Raw genomic sequence first — 17956 nt, forward strand, 5'->3', positions numbered from 1 at the left:
ACTCCCACAAGCATTCACACCGTCTGCTTAAAATTTGGTCTCCTCCTTTTATTCTACCTACCAGTCCGCACTCCAGCGCTTGCTCCGGTAAAAGAAAGGCAGCAAAATCCGTGAGCAACTGTGGCCAGTCATGCAACAGCTTCTGTAAAGTGGAGTAGAGATCCACAGCTGTTCGCTTGTCCGTGCTGATCTCAAACTCGTAGATAACGCGGAGGAAGTCTTCGTACTTTCCAGGAATGTGCTGCAAGGCTTCGCGCACCTGGAAAAAGCGACAGGCCTTTACAGGACTACGTAACATCCAGGAAGAGGTTAGTTTAGTCGTCTTTCATCTCTTGCTACTCGGAATTTACACAGTGCTTTCAGTTTTGTTGAGCCAAGCAAGCCGCTTCCTTAGAGACACATTTGAACTGCTCACAAAGGGGAAGGGAACCAAACCCAGGACTATGAAATTCTGAAGTGAGAAGAGGCCCCGGGGGTGTGGACTGACTGCAGCCAGCAGCTACGCACCCCCACAGCCACTCACTCGCTCCCCACCCCCCACCAGGACAGGGGAGGGAAGAGGAAGAGCAAAGGCAAGAAAACTCATAAAGATACAGTGAAGATAAAGACAGTTTTGTTAGTGAAGGACCACCGTATGGGGTGCATGACGAAGGGTAACTCCATCCCAGCCGGTTAGAACCAGCAGTTACGTGGCTCTGGCAGAAACTCCACGTGTCAAACCGCTCTGCCTTACCCTGGTTAGATAGGCTTGTGCAAATGCCAGATCCTTCTGTTCCCGCAGGGGATCTCTCTCCAGGATGTCCTCGTCATACAAGAGGAGCAGCTTAGATGTATCTTTGCTAGCACGAGCCCGTCCCCTCTTATTTCTAGTTCTGTGGGAGCTCCTGCTCTTCCCAGGGGCTTTCATGTTTTCTCCTGCGAAGAAGCACAAAGCAAGTTGTGCTGGTCCTTTTCATCTATTCCCTGGGCTGGCAGACAGCTCCTCTGCTACATCAACACTGGAACAGAAGCCTGTTTTCAGGGTTAGCGACGCGCTAACGGTTTACGCTCTCTGTGTATGAGCAATACGCTTTTCATTAGCGAGGCTGGCGAACATTTTTAATTGGCTGTTTATTTTTTACAGCATCTGACAGGAAAGATCTCTGGATACAGCCAGAAATGCATCCCAGATGTTACTCAGCTGGCAAACTACTAAGAGCCAACAGCTACACCTACTGCATACCAGGGGCAAAAAAGTCACAGTGGATGAACAGAGAGAGGATCAGAGCTGGCTGTAGCACCTGCAAATCAGTCTTTTAGCTTATTATTGACATGAACAGAGTTAACATCACAGATAAACAACTGCTGTCATGTAACAGAGTTGCTACACTGAGATTTTTGTGCCTTTAGGTTAGGAAATCTGTGGGTCTAACGGACTGAGGTCCACCTCCTCAAGCTCACTGCTCAGGTTAGTCTACCACTTGCCACATTCTGTTAAGGTATTAGTTGGTTTCGTTTATTTGTCCCCAACGTGACCTTATAACAACGGGAATTTAGCAGGGAATTGACTATTTAATATTGTTCGTATTGGGTATTAGCTGACAAACCACAAGCCTTATGTGCACATATTTGAAGCATAGATGCTTCCTCAGTGGACTACAGGCACTCGGGTGACGTGCACAAGGGCTTCTATGGCAGCAACTCTCCTTACAGAGCTGTGACTGCGATGCACAATCTAGTGTCCAGCAGAAAGCATCACTAAGCGCAGACCTGATCAAGTGAAATCAAACCAGCCACGGTTTCCCTGTGGTTTTGCTTTTAACGCGGAGAGCGGCTCGCTCTCCCCGCGCCCTTTGCCGGAAGAAACCCAGAGAACCTACCCGCTGGCATTCTGTGGGCTTCCACCTGCGGGGCCGCCTTCGTCAGCGTGAAGGCAGACTTAGGTTCCTCCAGTACATCTCCACATGCTTCGTCATCTTTCTGTGAACTCTCTATTCCTTCCCCTTCTTCCTCCTCCTCTTCCTCAGGCTCAGAGTTCTCTTCCTGGGAATTCTCTTCTTCAGAATCTCCTTCTTGGCTCAAACGTCTCTCTGTTGCAAGCCAAGTAAGTTTTTCCATTGTCTCCTTAGAAAGCAACAACAAGAAAACCTCACATTGTTTTCTTTTAGTGTTTGTTGTCCCTCAGTAACTAGCTCACTCCATCATGATTCTAACAGCCAATTTCACAGATCAACATCTGACCAACGAGAGGATGCTACTGAAGGGTCAGAATTCAACCACCAGAACTGCCTATTTTTGTATCACGCACAAAATTAAACTTCAGATTCTGCCACTTATACAAGCCTTAAATCAGATGGGTTCCTCAGTGATCAGCTTAGCTCTTAAGGGCTTGCTGGAACTGTGACCTGGACAGTAATTTTCAATTAAAGAAGAGCCTCAGCTGAGGCTGTCCTAACAACTCAGCAGAATCTACATCTCAAGATATTCCTTTAGTTTGGACTAAAAATCTTCCTGGAGAAACGTGGTGTCCAGGTTCTCTGTAAAACACCAAAATACCCCGCTCCCATGCAGTTAGCAGCCCAGCTTTCCAGCTGGGTTCAAACTGTGATCTGCCCTGACTCCACGAGGGTGTTTCAGGACACCAACACATCATTAGCAAGTTTTTTACAGTTTTGTTTGCTTTTACCTGAAGTTCTGGCACTGAAAGAATAGATTCTTCTGAGGCTGATGACATTTCTTCATCCTCATCTTGCGTAAAATCATCAAAGTCGTCTTCTTCCTCCTCTTCTTGTCCTTCTCTCTCTCCTCCAGCTTCAGGGCCAGCCGGTGTCCCAACGGACTGGCCGTCTATACTGGACGAATCCTCTGGTCTTCCCAGCGGACTACTAAATTCCGCCTCAACATCCGCTGTACACGAAAGATTCTTTGGAGAGTCGCCGCTGAGTGGTGGTCCCACAGCACCACCCGCATCCCGCTGCTGCTCACCGCAGGGCGACGGCTGCAAAGCCCGCCGTTCTTCTTCCCCCTTCTCGTCACACGAAGCATGCTCCTTTTTCATTTCTTTCAGGTCATTTGAACATGAACATGCAGCCGCCATGTTCAGCTCCTGGCCAAGGTCCAGCACAAACTCCTCCTTCACTTCAGCGCACGAAAGATCCCTCTTCTGTACCGCAGCTACTTCCTTGGCCACATCACTGGAATCTTCAGGCTCCATTTTCACCGTTTCATCTGGATCTCCTAAGTGAGGCAAAAGGTCCATGGCCAATGGCTCAGGAACATTCCCGTCTCCTTCTACCACTGTCCAGCTACAGCACTCACCCTCACCTCCCTTTTCCTGACTGCCGTTACTGGAAGCAGCAGGATTTGTACCACACTCCTCCTTAGGGGAGAGAGCGGAGCACGGAACGTACAACTCCGGGGGTTCAACCTTGGGCTCCGCGGCGGGACAGGTATTTTTGTTGTTCCCAGCAGGGCAAGAAGGAACCAGATTCAGCTGTTCTTCATTTTCACCAACAGATGATGCAGAAAGACCAACAGGGTTAGGAGAGACTATCAACGAGGGGATCGAAGAAGTCACTAGAGGCTGATTTAAGGGACAGGGGAAGGTGGATGGATTCACCAGTAAGGTTGTAACTGGAATGGCCTGAGTGCCTCTACCAACGGTTGTGTTTAGGGGCTGAATCATATTGCAACCATTGCCTATATTAACCACTTTCACTGTGGCAGCAGGGACCGTAAGGATGACCGGAGACGGCTGAATCAGAGGGGAAGTCTTAATCAGCGGGGCAGATTTCGTCCCTTTTTTCCTTTGGTATCCCTTACGAACGCAAGGTTTGCGTACTTTTGCTCCAGCCAAAGCTGGCAACATCAGTTTTGGCTGAAGAGTTATTGGATTGGAGGTCACTATTGCTGGTGGTACAGCAGCTGTGAAGGCTTGTCTGGAGTCCGAATGCGAAGTGGAGAGCACATTCTGCAATTCCAAGCCATCCCCACTTCCTACCACAGCTGGAACATTCAGATGTTGCACTCCCGGCACCGTTGGCAGAACTGTAGCTGGCTGGATTAGCTGGGGAATCTGAACCATAACTTTGCTGGGAGGAGCTTCTGACTGGGACAACTTCACAGTTTTTTGGATGTTAACAGTGTTGGAACTGGGCTGCAGACAAGGACTTGGACGAATGAGGACCGGCTTCAGCGCTGAAGACCTCTGCCTCCTCCACGCTCTCCTAGAGAATCGATTGGCAAGGGGCTTTAAGGTCAGTACTAGTCCCTTGGGCATGAGTAGAGGGTATTTTTCATCACAATCCGTGTCCGAAGTTTCCTTTCCTGTCCCCAAAAAGACAGATTCTGCATCAGGTGAACCTGGCATCTCCCTGGTATCTTCTGCTAATTGCTTCAATTCCCTCTGAATGGAGGGCAAGCTTGCCTAGAGGGAACAAGAGCTCATTAGGCCAGTCCATAGGCTATTCCTCCATTACCACCTTCAAACCGCAGCGGGCAACAGACAGCAACGTCCTCCAAAAAAGAAAGCTCGCTTAGTTTATTTCATACTACTGCATATTACTTTGTATTTACTGTATATCACTTCCTATTCACCAGTTTTACTCCAAAGCCTTCAAAAGAATCTGAGCCTGAAAAACAACAGAACTTTTATGAAGTAAAAAGATTTTGAGAGAAGTAACACAGTATTTGTGCTAGTCTGCCCTCCGCTGTCGCAGTGACATATGTTGTATTAAGAGAAAAACACGTTGCACCAAGAGATTAATACAATGTGATTGAGAGAACTGGATTCTATGGCACCTGAGCAATTCTTTCTCAGATACAGTTCTTGCCTGACTCACAGGCATAGTCACTGTCTCCAACTTGGTCTTCTTGTGCAAAGAATCACACAGAAAGAATCCTTACAAAGCCTGAAACATTTGGGTGTAACAAAAATAACAGCTGCAGGTGAAAATCACTCTGAAAAAACCCACCCCAAACCTCCAGGTTTCTCCTTTCCTCTTAGAAAATGAGGTTTTAAGAGGGAAGAACACACCCTCTCCAACTGCTGGATTGGGAAAGGTGGCAATACTGCCAACCTGGCAAGGGTCAGTCTATGCTGATTAACAAATTAACAAAGACAGATAACAAAATCACCCCATCAAACCAGAGCCATTAGAAACACACCCATGTGGCACAACAAGGATGCGACAAGCACACACTGTGTGTCCATAACCTCAACCGTGCTGGCGCAGGGCAGGCGAGCGCCCAGAGCGGTGTGTGACCCTTGAGGTTGCTGCGTGCTCCTGTTCTTATACGTTTACCAGCCAGACTCAGGGTAACACCCGTGCGGTACAGAGTACCTTTTGACTTCAGAGCTGCAGGCTAACCAACTCACTCTGGACCTAGGCTGTAAAGAGAAGGAAAGGAAAAAACAACCCCAACCAGCAATAACAACAAATAAACCCCCAAAGAACTCAACCACTCCACAAAGATGAAGAATATTAGAAACTACCTTTAGCCAGAACGGCAGGTGATGTTCTTCCCTCTCCACAGGCGGCTTCCACTCATTAGGCTGGATTTCCTCACAGCACTTCAACAGAATGGGCAACTGTTTTGTCTTTTTATAGTACTGTGTGGAGAGAGAAGAGAATGCAAGACAACTGTGGTCAGAACACCTGTCCCGTAACTGCTGGGATGGAGGATAAGGACTGTGCTCTGTAAAAGTCTTCATGCGACTTAAGCGATTCTCATCGCTGGTTTCTCTTGGAAGCAAGCGTGAAGTTCAAGCAGATGTGCAGGCGTACTGGCTTTCAGTGTTTCTGGTTCTCCTTCTCCCTTCAGCAGTGGCCCTTAGCTTATGGGAGGGGATACTGGGCGGCTGGACCCTCCAGCCTGACTGGAGACAGCACTTTCCTTTAAGCTTCACTACTCAAAACATTACTTGCGTGAATCTGTCAAGATTGCTGAAGCCACGGTTGTACTAGGACTGTCTGCAAGTGCTGGGCTCTAACGGGTCAAAAGACTAAGGTAAGCACTTGCAAAGTGCAGAGGGTAAGGTGTTTTTGAAGAAATCCTCATTGCGAATGAAAGGACGACGTTTTCCTTTAAGGAAGTGTCAAGCACGTATGCAGAAACGTTCCTTGGAATAAAGAGCACACCCTTTCTCGTGTAACAGACACCACACAGACAGACGAACCCGGAAAATACCAAGCCAGAACCTGAACGCACGACTTACTCTGATGATGTTATCGGGGGCTCGATTCATATTGAGATTCTTGATTCGCACTGTCAGCTGGTGGGCAGTTTTGGTTGGCATGAGATACTTGCTGATCAAAGGCTTCGGGAACTCTGTCCCTTCAAAATGTTTCAAACCTAAAGCCAATAAACTGAAGGAGAGAGGGAGGAGGGGGAAGAAAAAGTCTTTCAGACAGTGGGGCAGATTGGCATTTCTGTTGCACAATAGAGAGATATCCCAGGAGTTCGCATCCTAGAAACTCTCCTTAACAAAGGAGTCTCATCTGCGTGCATTTTATTCAGTAATTCTAAGCACCTACTTGTCCTCTGCCTTGGTGAAGATGATCTTGTCCCGGGGAGGGTTTGCTTTCAAGGAACAGACTGGCAGTAACTCTGGATACATAAAGACTCTCCTTGTTGCCAAAATCCACGCCACTTGCTTTGGCAAACAGGGAAATTCATTAGCTGTGAAAAGAGTTAACAGATAGACATATCCATGGACAAATGATGATTTTCACAGCTGACTTCTTGAAAACATTCCCTTTACTCCCTCCACTACAAAAAGAGACAAAATTTCTCCCTGGTTTTTAGAATTTGCAGATTTCCTGTTTTTTGCCCTTAACTTTACATCAGCAAAAGGTACAATTACCTTTCCCTTTCATCTTTTCTTGTGCTCTATAATGAAAAAGCATTTGCTTATTTCAAGTGAGTTCACTCTCTAGGTAGCAGAAAAATAACGAACCAAGTTCCCGCCTCTACTGTGCTCTCCCAAGACCCCACCTGGAGTGCTGCGTCCAGCTCTGGGACCCCCAACATCAGGAGGATATAAACCAATTGGAGGGAGTCCAGAGGAGGCCACGGAGATGCTCCGAGGGCTGGAGCACCTCTGCTATGATGAAAGGCTGCAAGAATTGGGCTTGTTCAGCCTGGAGAAGGGAAGGCTCCGGGGAGACCTTATTGCACCTTCCAGTACCTGAAAGAGGCTACGAGGAAGCTGGGGGAGACTTTTTATGAGGGCCTGTAGTGACAGGACAAGGGGTAACGGGTTTGAATTGAAAGTGGGGAGGTTTAGATTAGATATCAGGAAGAAGTTCTTTCTGGAGAGGGTGGGAGCACTGGAACAGGTTGCCCAGAGAAGCTGTGGATGTCCCATCCCTGGGAGTGTCCAAGGCCAGACTGGATGAGGCTTGGAGCAACCTGGGCTATGGAAGGTGTCCCTACCAAAACATCAAAACATCTGCAGAACAATAAACAGCAGGGCCATGATGCCAGGGATAACCATTCTATGGTTCTATGATTCAAGTATTTGAAACTAATAGCTTGGGGTTTCTTTTACTAAAATACTCCAATGAAAGGTGTATTTCCTTGGTGTGTGTTAGCCAACACATTCACAACAATTATTTCCAGTTTCCTATTTTCTTGATGGACTCTGCAGCTCAAAACATCATCTGCAGAACAATAAACAGCAGGGCCATGATGCCAGGAATGAGGCATCCAGAACTTCTCTGCGCAACCTGTCACAGGGCCTCCCCACCCACTCCAGGAAGAACTTCTTCCTGATATCTAATCCAAACCTGCCCACTTTCAAACCCAAGTCAAGAGCTCACAGAACATGCTTTATGGTGCTGCAAGCTTAAGAAGCAAAAAGGCAGTCAATAAAGTGGATGGTTTTATCTAAAAATACTACACAAACCAAAAAAACCACCCAAACAATTTATAAACAGCAACCTGAACCTAACTGGAGGGTGCAGAGCACTGAGTAACTCCCACTGCCAAAGCTTCCCCCCTCCTGCCCCTGCAAACACATACCACTCTTCTTCACCGCTTTCCGAGGGCTCCAGTCGACCTGGACTTGGGCATGAAAATCCTCGATGAGCCGCAGCGCTCCAGTCAAGTTACAGGGCTGGAACGTTGTTTGAAACTTGGGGTTGAACGACTGCCGGAGGAGCGTAGAGCTTCGAGCAAAGTTGCCAAGCTCACTCTGCAGAGTCGGGGACAGAGAATCACAGAAGCATGTGCTTTCAAACGGGAGGTGAAGAACAGCCACATGAAACACAACGATGTCAACAAGGAAAGCTGCTGCGGCGACAGGCGTCACAGAGCGTTACCCGTCTTATTTTTGAACTTTACAAATCTGGGAATAATCAGAGGAGTATTTTTTATGGTTCTTGCACTTCCCAGAACCTTTGAAGGTCACAGAATGGTCACTAATTACCAAAGCTGTATTTTTTTTAAAAACTTTTGTTTGCAGTAGTCCTCCCAAGAAAAGAAAAACCCCCAGCCTAAGACATGCCAACTGAAAGCAGTGCTGTCAGTCAGCACAGCGTGAATTACTTCTCTAAGTACTGAGCATGTTCATAGTAGCCCAGCAACGTCCTTCCCTTACTGAGCAAGAGTCTCGCTCAATTTAATGGGGTCAATTAAATAAATTAAGTTCCAGTGACCAGCAATCGTTACAATTCACGTAGCTGTGATTTTAGACATGCCCTTACCAAAAACATCCTGGTGGTACTGGCTTCTGAACTTAAAGCAGGGTTGGAACTTGCGAGGAGATGGATTTGAGTCAGAAGCTGAACATGCTTGAAGAATAAAAATCAGACAAAGGGGTTTTTTTCAGTGTATCAGAAATCCAAGAAACTGGAAAGCGTAAGTATAGAGGCACAAGAAATACCTCCTGAGCATCCCAAAAATCACATTCTGACTTCAAAAGAGTTTTTAAGCAATGGAAAATGGAGGAGAAGCGTTAATATCCACTGGCAGGAAGTTTATTACACAGCTTTTAAACACACCATCTGTCTTAGGGCAGCTTCCTAGCTTTCATGCCAAAGTCTCACACCACAGCAATCAATACAGAAAGAGTAGGGTGTTTTTTTCTGATTAAATACTTATTTCTTCAGAAACAATGACTTCAGCTACCAGGACTCCCCACATGCACACCCACACCATACACCCTGCTCTGCAGCTGAAAAATGAAGAGGTCAGCTACCCTCCACATCTAACGCCAGATCCATTCTTTAGCCTGTGTCTGAGGTCCGTGTCCTTTCCCTGCCACCTCAGATCAAGGCATGACACCCTATGAGGTATGCAGAATAACAAACGACTACTCAGCCAGTCTTGCAGCAAGCTCACAGAAAAACAGTGCACTTTGTCCTCAGGAGTTCGAGTTGACAATTTTCAAGTTTTCAGAAGTCCTCTTGAATTTTGTAGGAACACCGCAAATAATTCTCAAAGTACAGCTTCTCATCTGTGCTGCTGACAACTTTTACAGTGTTCAGTCTGAATATCTACAATTTTGTGTGGTGGGAGGAGGAAAAAAGGGAATCTGAACTTCATCAAGAGTAATATTCTCAGAGAGTAATACAGAAATCGGTGAAAACAGGGTTTTGTCAGAATTCAAGCATGGCTGAGGCAGCGCTCTCACATCAGAACACCGCAGATGCCAAGAATGCATTTGTGCATTCAATTCAAATTGTCTTTCAGCGTGGAATCAGGCCTGTAAATATCACTCCAGCTTCAAATGCAGCTTTTTCCATTCATTTCTTGAGGGGAGCAAGCCAAAGTGCTTGTTGTACCACTGGCTTCCCCATCCCCTCCCAGCATACCGCAAACATTCTCTAGGTCAGACCAGATAACATTTTATTACCTGCTGCATTTGCTGCTGGAGCCTCTTTCTCTGCACACTGTCCAGAACCAGGCTCTGGAGAGGCTTCTCGTTTTGAGGTTTTGATTTTTCTATCTCTGGTGGTGGCTTGATCGAGGACTTTTTCATTCTCAACTGCTCAAGCTGTTCCTTCACCGTTCGGTGTTGTTCATTCAGTAAATTGGCCAGAGGCTCTTCAAACCTGTTTGAGATCAGGCAGAGCAAAACATAACAACCATGTGTATTTCGAATACCTTACTCGGAGTCGCCCAGTTTAAGCACTATCACCCCTGTACTACTCAACACTTCGACAGTGCAACTTGAGAACACAGAGTTCCTTATACAGTCAGCTTATACATAAATGGACCACAGCCCTGTCGTTGTTCTGGGATGCAACGCTTCAGCTGCTCATTCCAAGGACAGTTTTCCCAGTCACAGCACCTGAGCAGAACACGCATGGGGTCAGACACCCTCCACAGTGGTCAGGAGCTAAGATAATCCGGAATATACTGGAACCAATCCTACTGAACTTGTACCAAGGTCTGAACCCAAGGTATTGTGGGTGGCATTTTACCACGAGGATCTCCAGAAAGACCACACACTGACCCACGTGCTGTTCCTTAAAAAACAATAAATGAAGTATTAGCTAGCTGTATGCAGAACACTCCACTAGACACCTGCTGATTACTACATAAGAGCTACTCCTGCAGCCAAAAAGGATGTGCACGTTGCTGCCCTTTCAAAACAGCTTCAACCATCCCCTGCCTTAGGACAGGTTTGTATTTACCTACACCAGTTTATATTTTGATTTCTGCCAGTTAGCAGCTTTACTTCTGTAAGAGACCTGAAGTCAGTTCTAAGTGAAGTTGTTCCACAACGCTTCTAATGGAAGGTAGCATAAAAACAAGAATAAACCCAGCAAATGGCTATTTAGCCACAAGACAACTTGAAGAATCCTGCACACAGATAAAACTGGGGAAGAAACTACTGGAAGAACTACCTAGCAAAGAAAAATTAATACAACTAGCCATTATCGAAGACAAATGCACACAAATAGTAAGAGAGAGCATAAGGTTTCCCTGCTTTTAGTCTGTAGCTGGTTTAAGGATTGCTGCACTCCCCTCTGGTACTGCTCATCCCAGAGAGAGTATCAGGAAACCCCAGCCTTCATTTTAGCTCCTTTCCCAAACAGATACAGCTTGATCTTGAGCTGATCAGCCCCATAAACAAGGAGACAACATTCATACTGCACTTGCTGTAACTGGTCAGATAGAGTGGTATTGTTACCTAGAAAGAAATGCTTTAGCCCCTTTAGACGTTACAGGGAGGGGTAAAAGAAAACAAAAGGCAAGACGTATTCTTCTGAAATGATTTTGCAACACTACACCCACCACCACAGTGAAAAGCACAAGGATTGAGAGCTACAGCGACTACCACGTTGAGGTTGGGCCCTTCTCTGCACAGGCCCTACACAGCTTTGATCAGATCACACATACAGCCACACCCCAGTATCCACTGATTCTCTACCCCCTGCTCTGAAGTATCATCGCCAGGCACGCAACATCCTGCTCCGCCAACCGCTGTTGGGTTAACAGCTGAGTGAGCGGCTCAGCAGGTAGCAAAGCAGCTGCCTCCAGAAGAATGAGTCTAATAAAGAAGGGAATATGTGGAGGAATTGAGAAAGAAACACAATTTAAACACAAAGGGACGGGATATATAGCATGAAAGAAGGAACAGAATCTTCCACTAGAGATGCTGACATGTTGGAATTGATCTCCAGCCTGAAGGACCTGGGCTGCGCTCAGCTGTGACAGAGCAGACAGCACCAATCTTTCTGTGCAGGTGTTCCTGCTGCCTCTTTCCCAACCATTACCTTTCCACTGTTACCAGCTTCCTCAGATGCATCACAACCAGTAAAGTCAAAGGTGGCAGACAAAAGAGAGTGTCACATCAAGTGTTCCATCTCATAAATGGAACCAGCTCAGAGCTATCAATACAATGCCTTTTCAGCGCAGGCCGCTGTCTCTGACGGGCGGCACAGTGCTGCTGCAGGTAACCATAAGCTTCTTACGATAAGAGCTATTTTAATTTGATGACCATAGCCAAACGATCCTACCTCAGTGCCTGCGGTGTATTAAAATTTGGCCGTGACTCTGTAACATTATCTTCATCTTCCGGGCCTTCATCTTCCATGTTCGAGAAACCCATCTCATCCTGAAACTGAGAGCAAGCGTCAGGAAAAACTGACGGCAACAGTCAAGAACAGGAAGCTCAAGCAGTACATTTACCACCACCTGTCTTTAGCTAACAAAGCACATGATGATTCTCTTCACGTAGACACTCATCTCTGCAGGGACTTGTGGAAGTTCCTGCACACGTTTCTTCCCAAGGCTAAAGGTACACTGCCAGGGCAGGGCCCTTTGCACAGAGTCAGCACTAAGCAGCTTACAGAGACCACTCCGTTACGGCTTTAGAGATTTCATGTCAGACCATGAGAAAGATCTGTCCTCTGGTGCTACAACCAATTTATCACTTACTGTCTCAAACAGCTCCTCCATCAGCTCATTCACTTCCTTTTCTGCAAGTAAAATTGAAAAAGGATGAAGATTACCTTCCTAGGAAACACTCAGCAATCCTGTCATCATATCAAATCATTTAAGGACTCTCTTGCAAAGGGAAACCCTCCTCTTGCAAAGAGAGGACCAAGAAGAAAAGGCCCCTGCTATTATATCCCTTTAAAAAGCTGGGCCTCTAGAAACTTCAGCCGAGGCTGTTCTGATTCAAAACTATCACATAAAGACTGATTTTCAGAAATGAATCTGAAGGTATGTTAACCTGCAATAACCCTTAAACCAAGGGTGTGTTACTGAGAAGATGAAAAGTGGTATGTTTATAAAACTAACTTGAAGATTGTAAAGACTAGGAGAAAACATAATTGCACTCAAGTCACAAGGCCAGGATTCAATTCTGACTTGGCTGATACTTGAGGAAAGACTGTACTATCACATAAGCATTATTCTTCAGTCTTTGCTACCGAGCTGTATCTGACAGGATCTAGCCAGAGCTACTCTGCTTTCGTGTGTTGGCAGGAAGCCAGCTTTGCATAGGAGAGCTGTTTCAAGTCAGTATGCAAACTTTTTAAAATTAGCCTACACCGCAAAATCTTTGCAACAAAACACTCACTTTTCAAAACTAATTACTAATGCTAACAAGAAAGGAGGTGGGATTCCCAAAGGACTTACTGGTAATTCTCACAGCACGATCATTTCTGAAATCTTCTGTATCTGGTTCATCCAGATCTTCCAGGAAGTTGTACTCAGGGTCATCATCATCATCTGCTTCGTCTAATAAGAAGCACGTTTAGAAGCATCGTTACTCTGCCCCAGGACCAACCAGCAGCCAGGAGCAGAGGCAGTTCGGTTAGTGCCTGGCCTGGCACAGAGAGGGCTAGGATTACTGCCTCAGATTAACCGTATGTTCCTTTCCATGGATGCAGCATCAAGCCCATCCTCTTTTCAAACTGCACTAACTAGCATCCTTATCTGCAGCCACTCCCATTTGGAAAAGCTGCATTTATTCTCTGTGACCGGAGTTTCAGCTGAATTTAGAAGGAGTGGAAGAGTATTATTTCAATTTGTGGTTTATATTCAACCTGCACAACTGTAAGCAACCGGTAAATTCAGGCCAAAAGGAAGTCGAGCCCCAAAGCTTGTTTGTGTTTCTTCTCGAAGAATGAAGGAGTTGTTTCTACCAAACGGGTCACGTCCCTAACCAGAAGCGTGACACGCTCTGCTTCTGCTGTGTCGCTGCTGCCAGCTTCATGGCACAGCACGAGGGATTGAGGGCTGAAACACGTAACTTCTGCTGATGGCTGCCAGTTGCTGCCTGTGCTGGCTAGTGAATATTCACACACGAGACGCCTGAGGATTAAAAACCATCACAAATGCCCACGGAGCAGATGAGAAAAGCTGATGGTGTGCCAAACAGGCATATTACCAAACGAGATAATGGCTGCAGCCAAGAACCCTGTACAAATAGAAGGGAAAGGCTCCAGGCTTTCCCTGTAACCCCCAACTCCTGTGAACAACTAAACATCTCTCACATACCTTCGTTCTCCACATCGTCATTCATGAGTCCTCCAAGCCACCTTTTCCATTCTTCATCATCCGCGGTGTTGGGATCATACATGTCGGGTGTGATATCTGGGGCACGGAGTTCAGCCTCCAGCTGACCAAGAGGAACATCCTTCAGTGGTCTCTTCGACCGGGTTCGGAAGGCAATGAGGCTGTCTTCCAGAGACTGAGGGGTGAAGGAAAAGCACAATGGAATTACATAATGTCTCTGCTTTCCTCGGTTTCTCCAGCAGTGGGATTCTCAGCCAAGCCAAAAAAGTCTAGTACCAGAAATAACAGATTCCTACCACAAAGAATCATTTACTTCGGTCGTCTGAGAGAGCCAAACTTTCACTACCCTCACTACTGCGCTGTCACTGTCTATAAACACATTATTGTCCAGTGACTCACGTTAAACTCCACTGCTACTGAGGAAGCAGTATCCAGTTCTTTCCTTTACCTTTTACTCTGTTTGACCTCTTCACTACCTGAAATGAAGCCTGAGCAGCGGCACAGGACTGTTCCTTCGTGATTCCTCACCCTTACCCAGTAACACGGATACTTTTCTCACTACTAATATGAAACAGTGGTTCTCTTTACAACCCAGCTTCCTCAGGTGTTAACAGTATACTGGCCCCAACACAACTAAGCTGACAGTACAGCTTTCAAAAGTAAAGCTGATTTCATTAATTACGTACATGTCACAGAATTACATTTAAGTCAAAACAGTGGCAGTAAGAGACTTAGGAGCATACTCAGAAAGTGTAGTTACAAAAAACTAAGAGTATAGGCCACCAACACTCCTTCACTAACAGCTACCCCTGTTCTCTTGCAGAGCTAGCGTCCTACACACTACAGAGATTCAACTTATTATTTACAGTTATAAAAGGAGAGCAGAATGCAGTAAAAATAGTAGCAGAGAACACCAGAAAACTACCTGCTTTCTACCAGATTTTAATCAAACTGAAACCACATGATTATCGTAGAATCACAGAGTGGTTTGGGTTGGAAGGGAACTTAAACCCCCCCCAGCCCCACCCCCTGCCATGGGTAGGGACCCCTTCCATAGCCCAGGGTGCTCCAAGCCTCATCCAGCCTGGCCTTGGACACTCCCAGGGATGGGGCACCCACAGCTTCTCTGGGCAACCTGTCCCAGTGCTCCCACCCTCTGCGGGAAGAATTCCTTCCTCATGTCCATTCACAACCGCCCCACTTTCAACTGAAACCCGTTAGCCCTTGCAGCACCCCCAAACACGGTACCTGGTAAGAATCCATGCATACTGGGCTCGAAGCCAACTCCTCATCCACCGCATGCAGCTTCTCCATGAACGTGCTGTCTTTGTTTTGCTTTGGTTTAGGAGGTGGTGGAGGTCCCATGGGAACTACTTCAGCACTAATATGTCTAACAACAGGCGGAGTAACCTTCTCCATCTAATTAAAAAGGCCTCTGTGTTAAAAGGTTGTGTTTAGAACATACATTTCCGAGGACAGGCTAAGTCCTGTTTTCTGTCTGAACACAGCCTAGCACAACAGAAACGAGAGAAACGCTTCACAGAAGGGAATGGTTTCTTCATATTACACTCACTCTGATTTTCTGAAAGCGCAAGTAAGATTACAGTTCAAGAGGCTTGCAGGAAAGGAGACATTTGGAAGACGTGAAGATCAGTCTCAACATGACTAGAGCTGATACACCTCAACACTAGTGACTGGGGCACACTCCCAACCCTCCTAAAACCAAATCCAGGGTGCGCAGAACGTGGAAATATCAACACAATATTGCTCTTTAAAAAGTGTCAGTGCTCAGTTCTCACAGCCGTTTTCTCATTCCTGTCTGCTGATAACTCAGCTCTTATCACACATACTCCTACCGGTGTGGCAGTGCACAGTCACCACAAACACCCTTATGCTTTTATCGAAATCACTTTCTCCTCCTAAGCCCAGCACGAAAAGCGGTCCTCCTGCCCTCCTCCCAAAACCCAAAAAGATAATCACTGTCTGAAGAAGCAACAATTGCCTCACTGTCAGTACTTAAAAGTACTCATGTCCATTTTAGCCCAAGCTCCTTCTGCAAGGGCTGCACTTCACTGCTCACGCAGGAACCACTGTGGGGGATGCCAAATCCTCACAGCACCCGTAACCTCACCACAACATTAAACACTAATATGTATTCTCACTTTTGCACTAATAATTTAGGAGCAAGGACTGCAAGTTGTTTCTAAAGACAGCAAAAACTCTCTTGCCAGTTTACCTCACAGAGCGTCCCTCCCTCTTCATCAGATGACCGCCGTGTCCTGGATCGTTTTGCTCCCCGAGGAGAAGAAGCAGTGCTCTCCACATCACTTTCCAGTAAGCTCTGTAGTGCAAAAGATGCAGAAAGCAGTCAATCACGCCACAATCAAACACTGCTTCGACTAGTATTCCAAAGACATTTCTTAGCCAAATACAGCATTGAAGAAAGATTACTACAAGGTACGGGGCAACTTACAAGTTTTCATGTGTTAAAATAAAGAGCGAATTTTACTGCCTCAAACACGCAGACAACTCCATGCTGAACAGATCTTTGCCCAAGCAGTACAAAGTTACCTCTTCTGCAGTCTCATCCTCATCCTCATCATCAGGCTGGTATTCTTCATCAGATGAATCGTCTTCCTCAAGAGGAATGTCCACAAACTGAGGAGGCTGCAACACAACAGAGGAAAGGTGACAACTTTTCACAGGCAAGGTAAGTGCAGCCTAATGGTGCAATATCAGATCGAAGATCTATAGCCAAGGAAATACCCTGAAGCTCAGAAAGGAAGCAGACTACTGAAAAAGGCTGTGAAGAACTCGAGGAAACTACTAAAGTAGGATGGGTAAAGCAAAGTAAGTGGTTGAAAAGGTGCAAGAACAGCCACAAATGACTTAGCAGGTACATGATGGAAACACTGCATGAGCAGACACCGTCTCAAAGACATTTCTAGTACTTGAATGGCCATTCACTCCTGCTATACTGCTGAATCCTGCCCACACCAACAACACAAATCCTTTGGTGAAGGCAGAGCTCAGGAAAAAACTGAGATCCCGGCCATATTTTCAGGTGGTCCTAAAAGGTATAAACCAGCCCCAGGGAGGAGCACCTCACAGCACGAGGCCTGGACAGTGACATTTACTATCAGGAGTTTCATCCAGGAAGAGGCTGCTGCAGAATCAACACGGAAAGCTGGATCACACAGAAGAAAAGACCCGTCCTATGGCATGGCAACACTGTGTTCTGTCTTCCCCTGCAGGCAGCTCTTCCAGGCACTCTCTGCACCTGCTGCTATGCCACTGCCTTGTCCTGCCTTGCATGCCCTGTTGGCAATGCTGCTGGTCAGCAGTACTCCCAACATGCTAGACACGACTCTGCTCCACCCCCCCCAAGGATTCCTTGCTCAGCAGGGTGCCTACAGTACGGGCTCCCACTTCCCAGCAGCAGTTCGCTTACCTTCACCTCGTTTGCCTTCTTAATTGGAGAAATATTCCATGTTGGAATCACCTAAAGAGAGCAAAACCACATGAACCGTCTCTGGAAAGCATGATGCCGCACAGCTTAGACGATCGACTCAATCGAATGAGTGCTTGGGCTTGCGGCCTTGTTCTCCCAAGCAGCCACGTAACCACAACCGCTGTCTGAGCTGCCCATGCGATCCCACAGCAACAGCTTCAGATAACGGATACTCTCAAGGCACCGCATCTCCTAACTCTGACCTGAGTCCATTCTGCTCATCTAAAATGAATTCTTTTTTACATCGTTTTAATTTTTTTTTTCATTTTAAGAATAAATCACATAAAAGCATACTTTACACTTCTTTTAGAAGACAACAATCACAACCATTCCGGTATAGGTAGGGTGCAACAGTCAAAGCAGATGATGTACTTACCACTCCTTTCTCCACAACTTCCTTCAGTTTGGAGCGAGTCATTTTGGGCTCCTGAGAATTTAAACAAGAAAACAGCAACCAATTCAACTACTTTTCATAGAATCACAGAA

The 17956-nt window shown here is 46.3% G+C and overlaps 1 protein-coding gene across 1 annotated transcript in view; it reads right to left on the reverse strand.

Annotated features, from left to right (window-relative positions):
* Nucleotides 1–17891, reverse strand: part of GON4L (gon-4-like (C. elegans)) — a 23323-nt gene extending 5432 nt beyond the window's left edge. Inside the window, exons 1-19 of the mRNA XM_010155450.1 lie at nt 17847–17891; nt 17411–17461; nt 16531–16626; nt 16196–16300; nt 15208–15378; nt 13942–14134; nt 13078–13179; nt 12373–12413; nt 11952–12055; nt 9839–10037; nt 8688–8774; nt 8005–8176; nt 6516–6660; nt 6197–6347; nt 5474–5590; nt 2666–4405; nt 1860–2103; nt 734–915; nt 62–259 (exon numbers count right to left, since the gene is read on the reverse strand). Coding sequence (XP_010153752.1) covers nt 62–259; nt 734–915; nt 1860–2103; nt 2666–4405; nt 5474–5590; nt 6197–6347; nt 6516–6660; nt 8005–8176; nt 8688–8774; nt 9839–10037; nt 11952–12055; nt 12373–12413; nt 13078–13179; nt 13942–14134; nt 15208–15378; nt 16196–16300; nt 16531–16626; nt 17411–17461; nt 17847–17888 — 4140 coding nt within the window. The 5' untranslated portion in view covers nt 17889–17891. The remainder of the gene's footprint in view (nt 1–61; nt 260–733; nt 916–1859; nt 2104–2665; nt 4406–5473; nt 5591–6196; nt 6348–6515; nt 6661–8004; nt 8177–8687; nt 8775–9838; nt 10038–11951; nt 12056–12372; nt 12414–13077; nt 13180–13941; nt 14135–15207; nt 15379–16195; nt 16301–16530; nt 16627–17410; nt 17462–17846) is intronic.
* Between the last annotated feature and the right edge of the window lie 65 nt (nt 17892–17956).

The sequence above is a fragment of the Eurypyga helias genome, unplaced genomic scaffold, assembly GCF_000690775.1.
Source record: "Eurypyga helias isolate BGI_N326 unplaced genomic scaffold, ASM69077v1 scaffold32327, whole genome shotgun sequence".
Lineage (NCBI taxonomy): Eukaryota > Metazoa > Chordata > Aves > Eurypygiformes > Eurypygidae > Eurypyga > Eurypyga helias.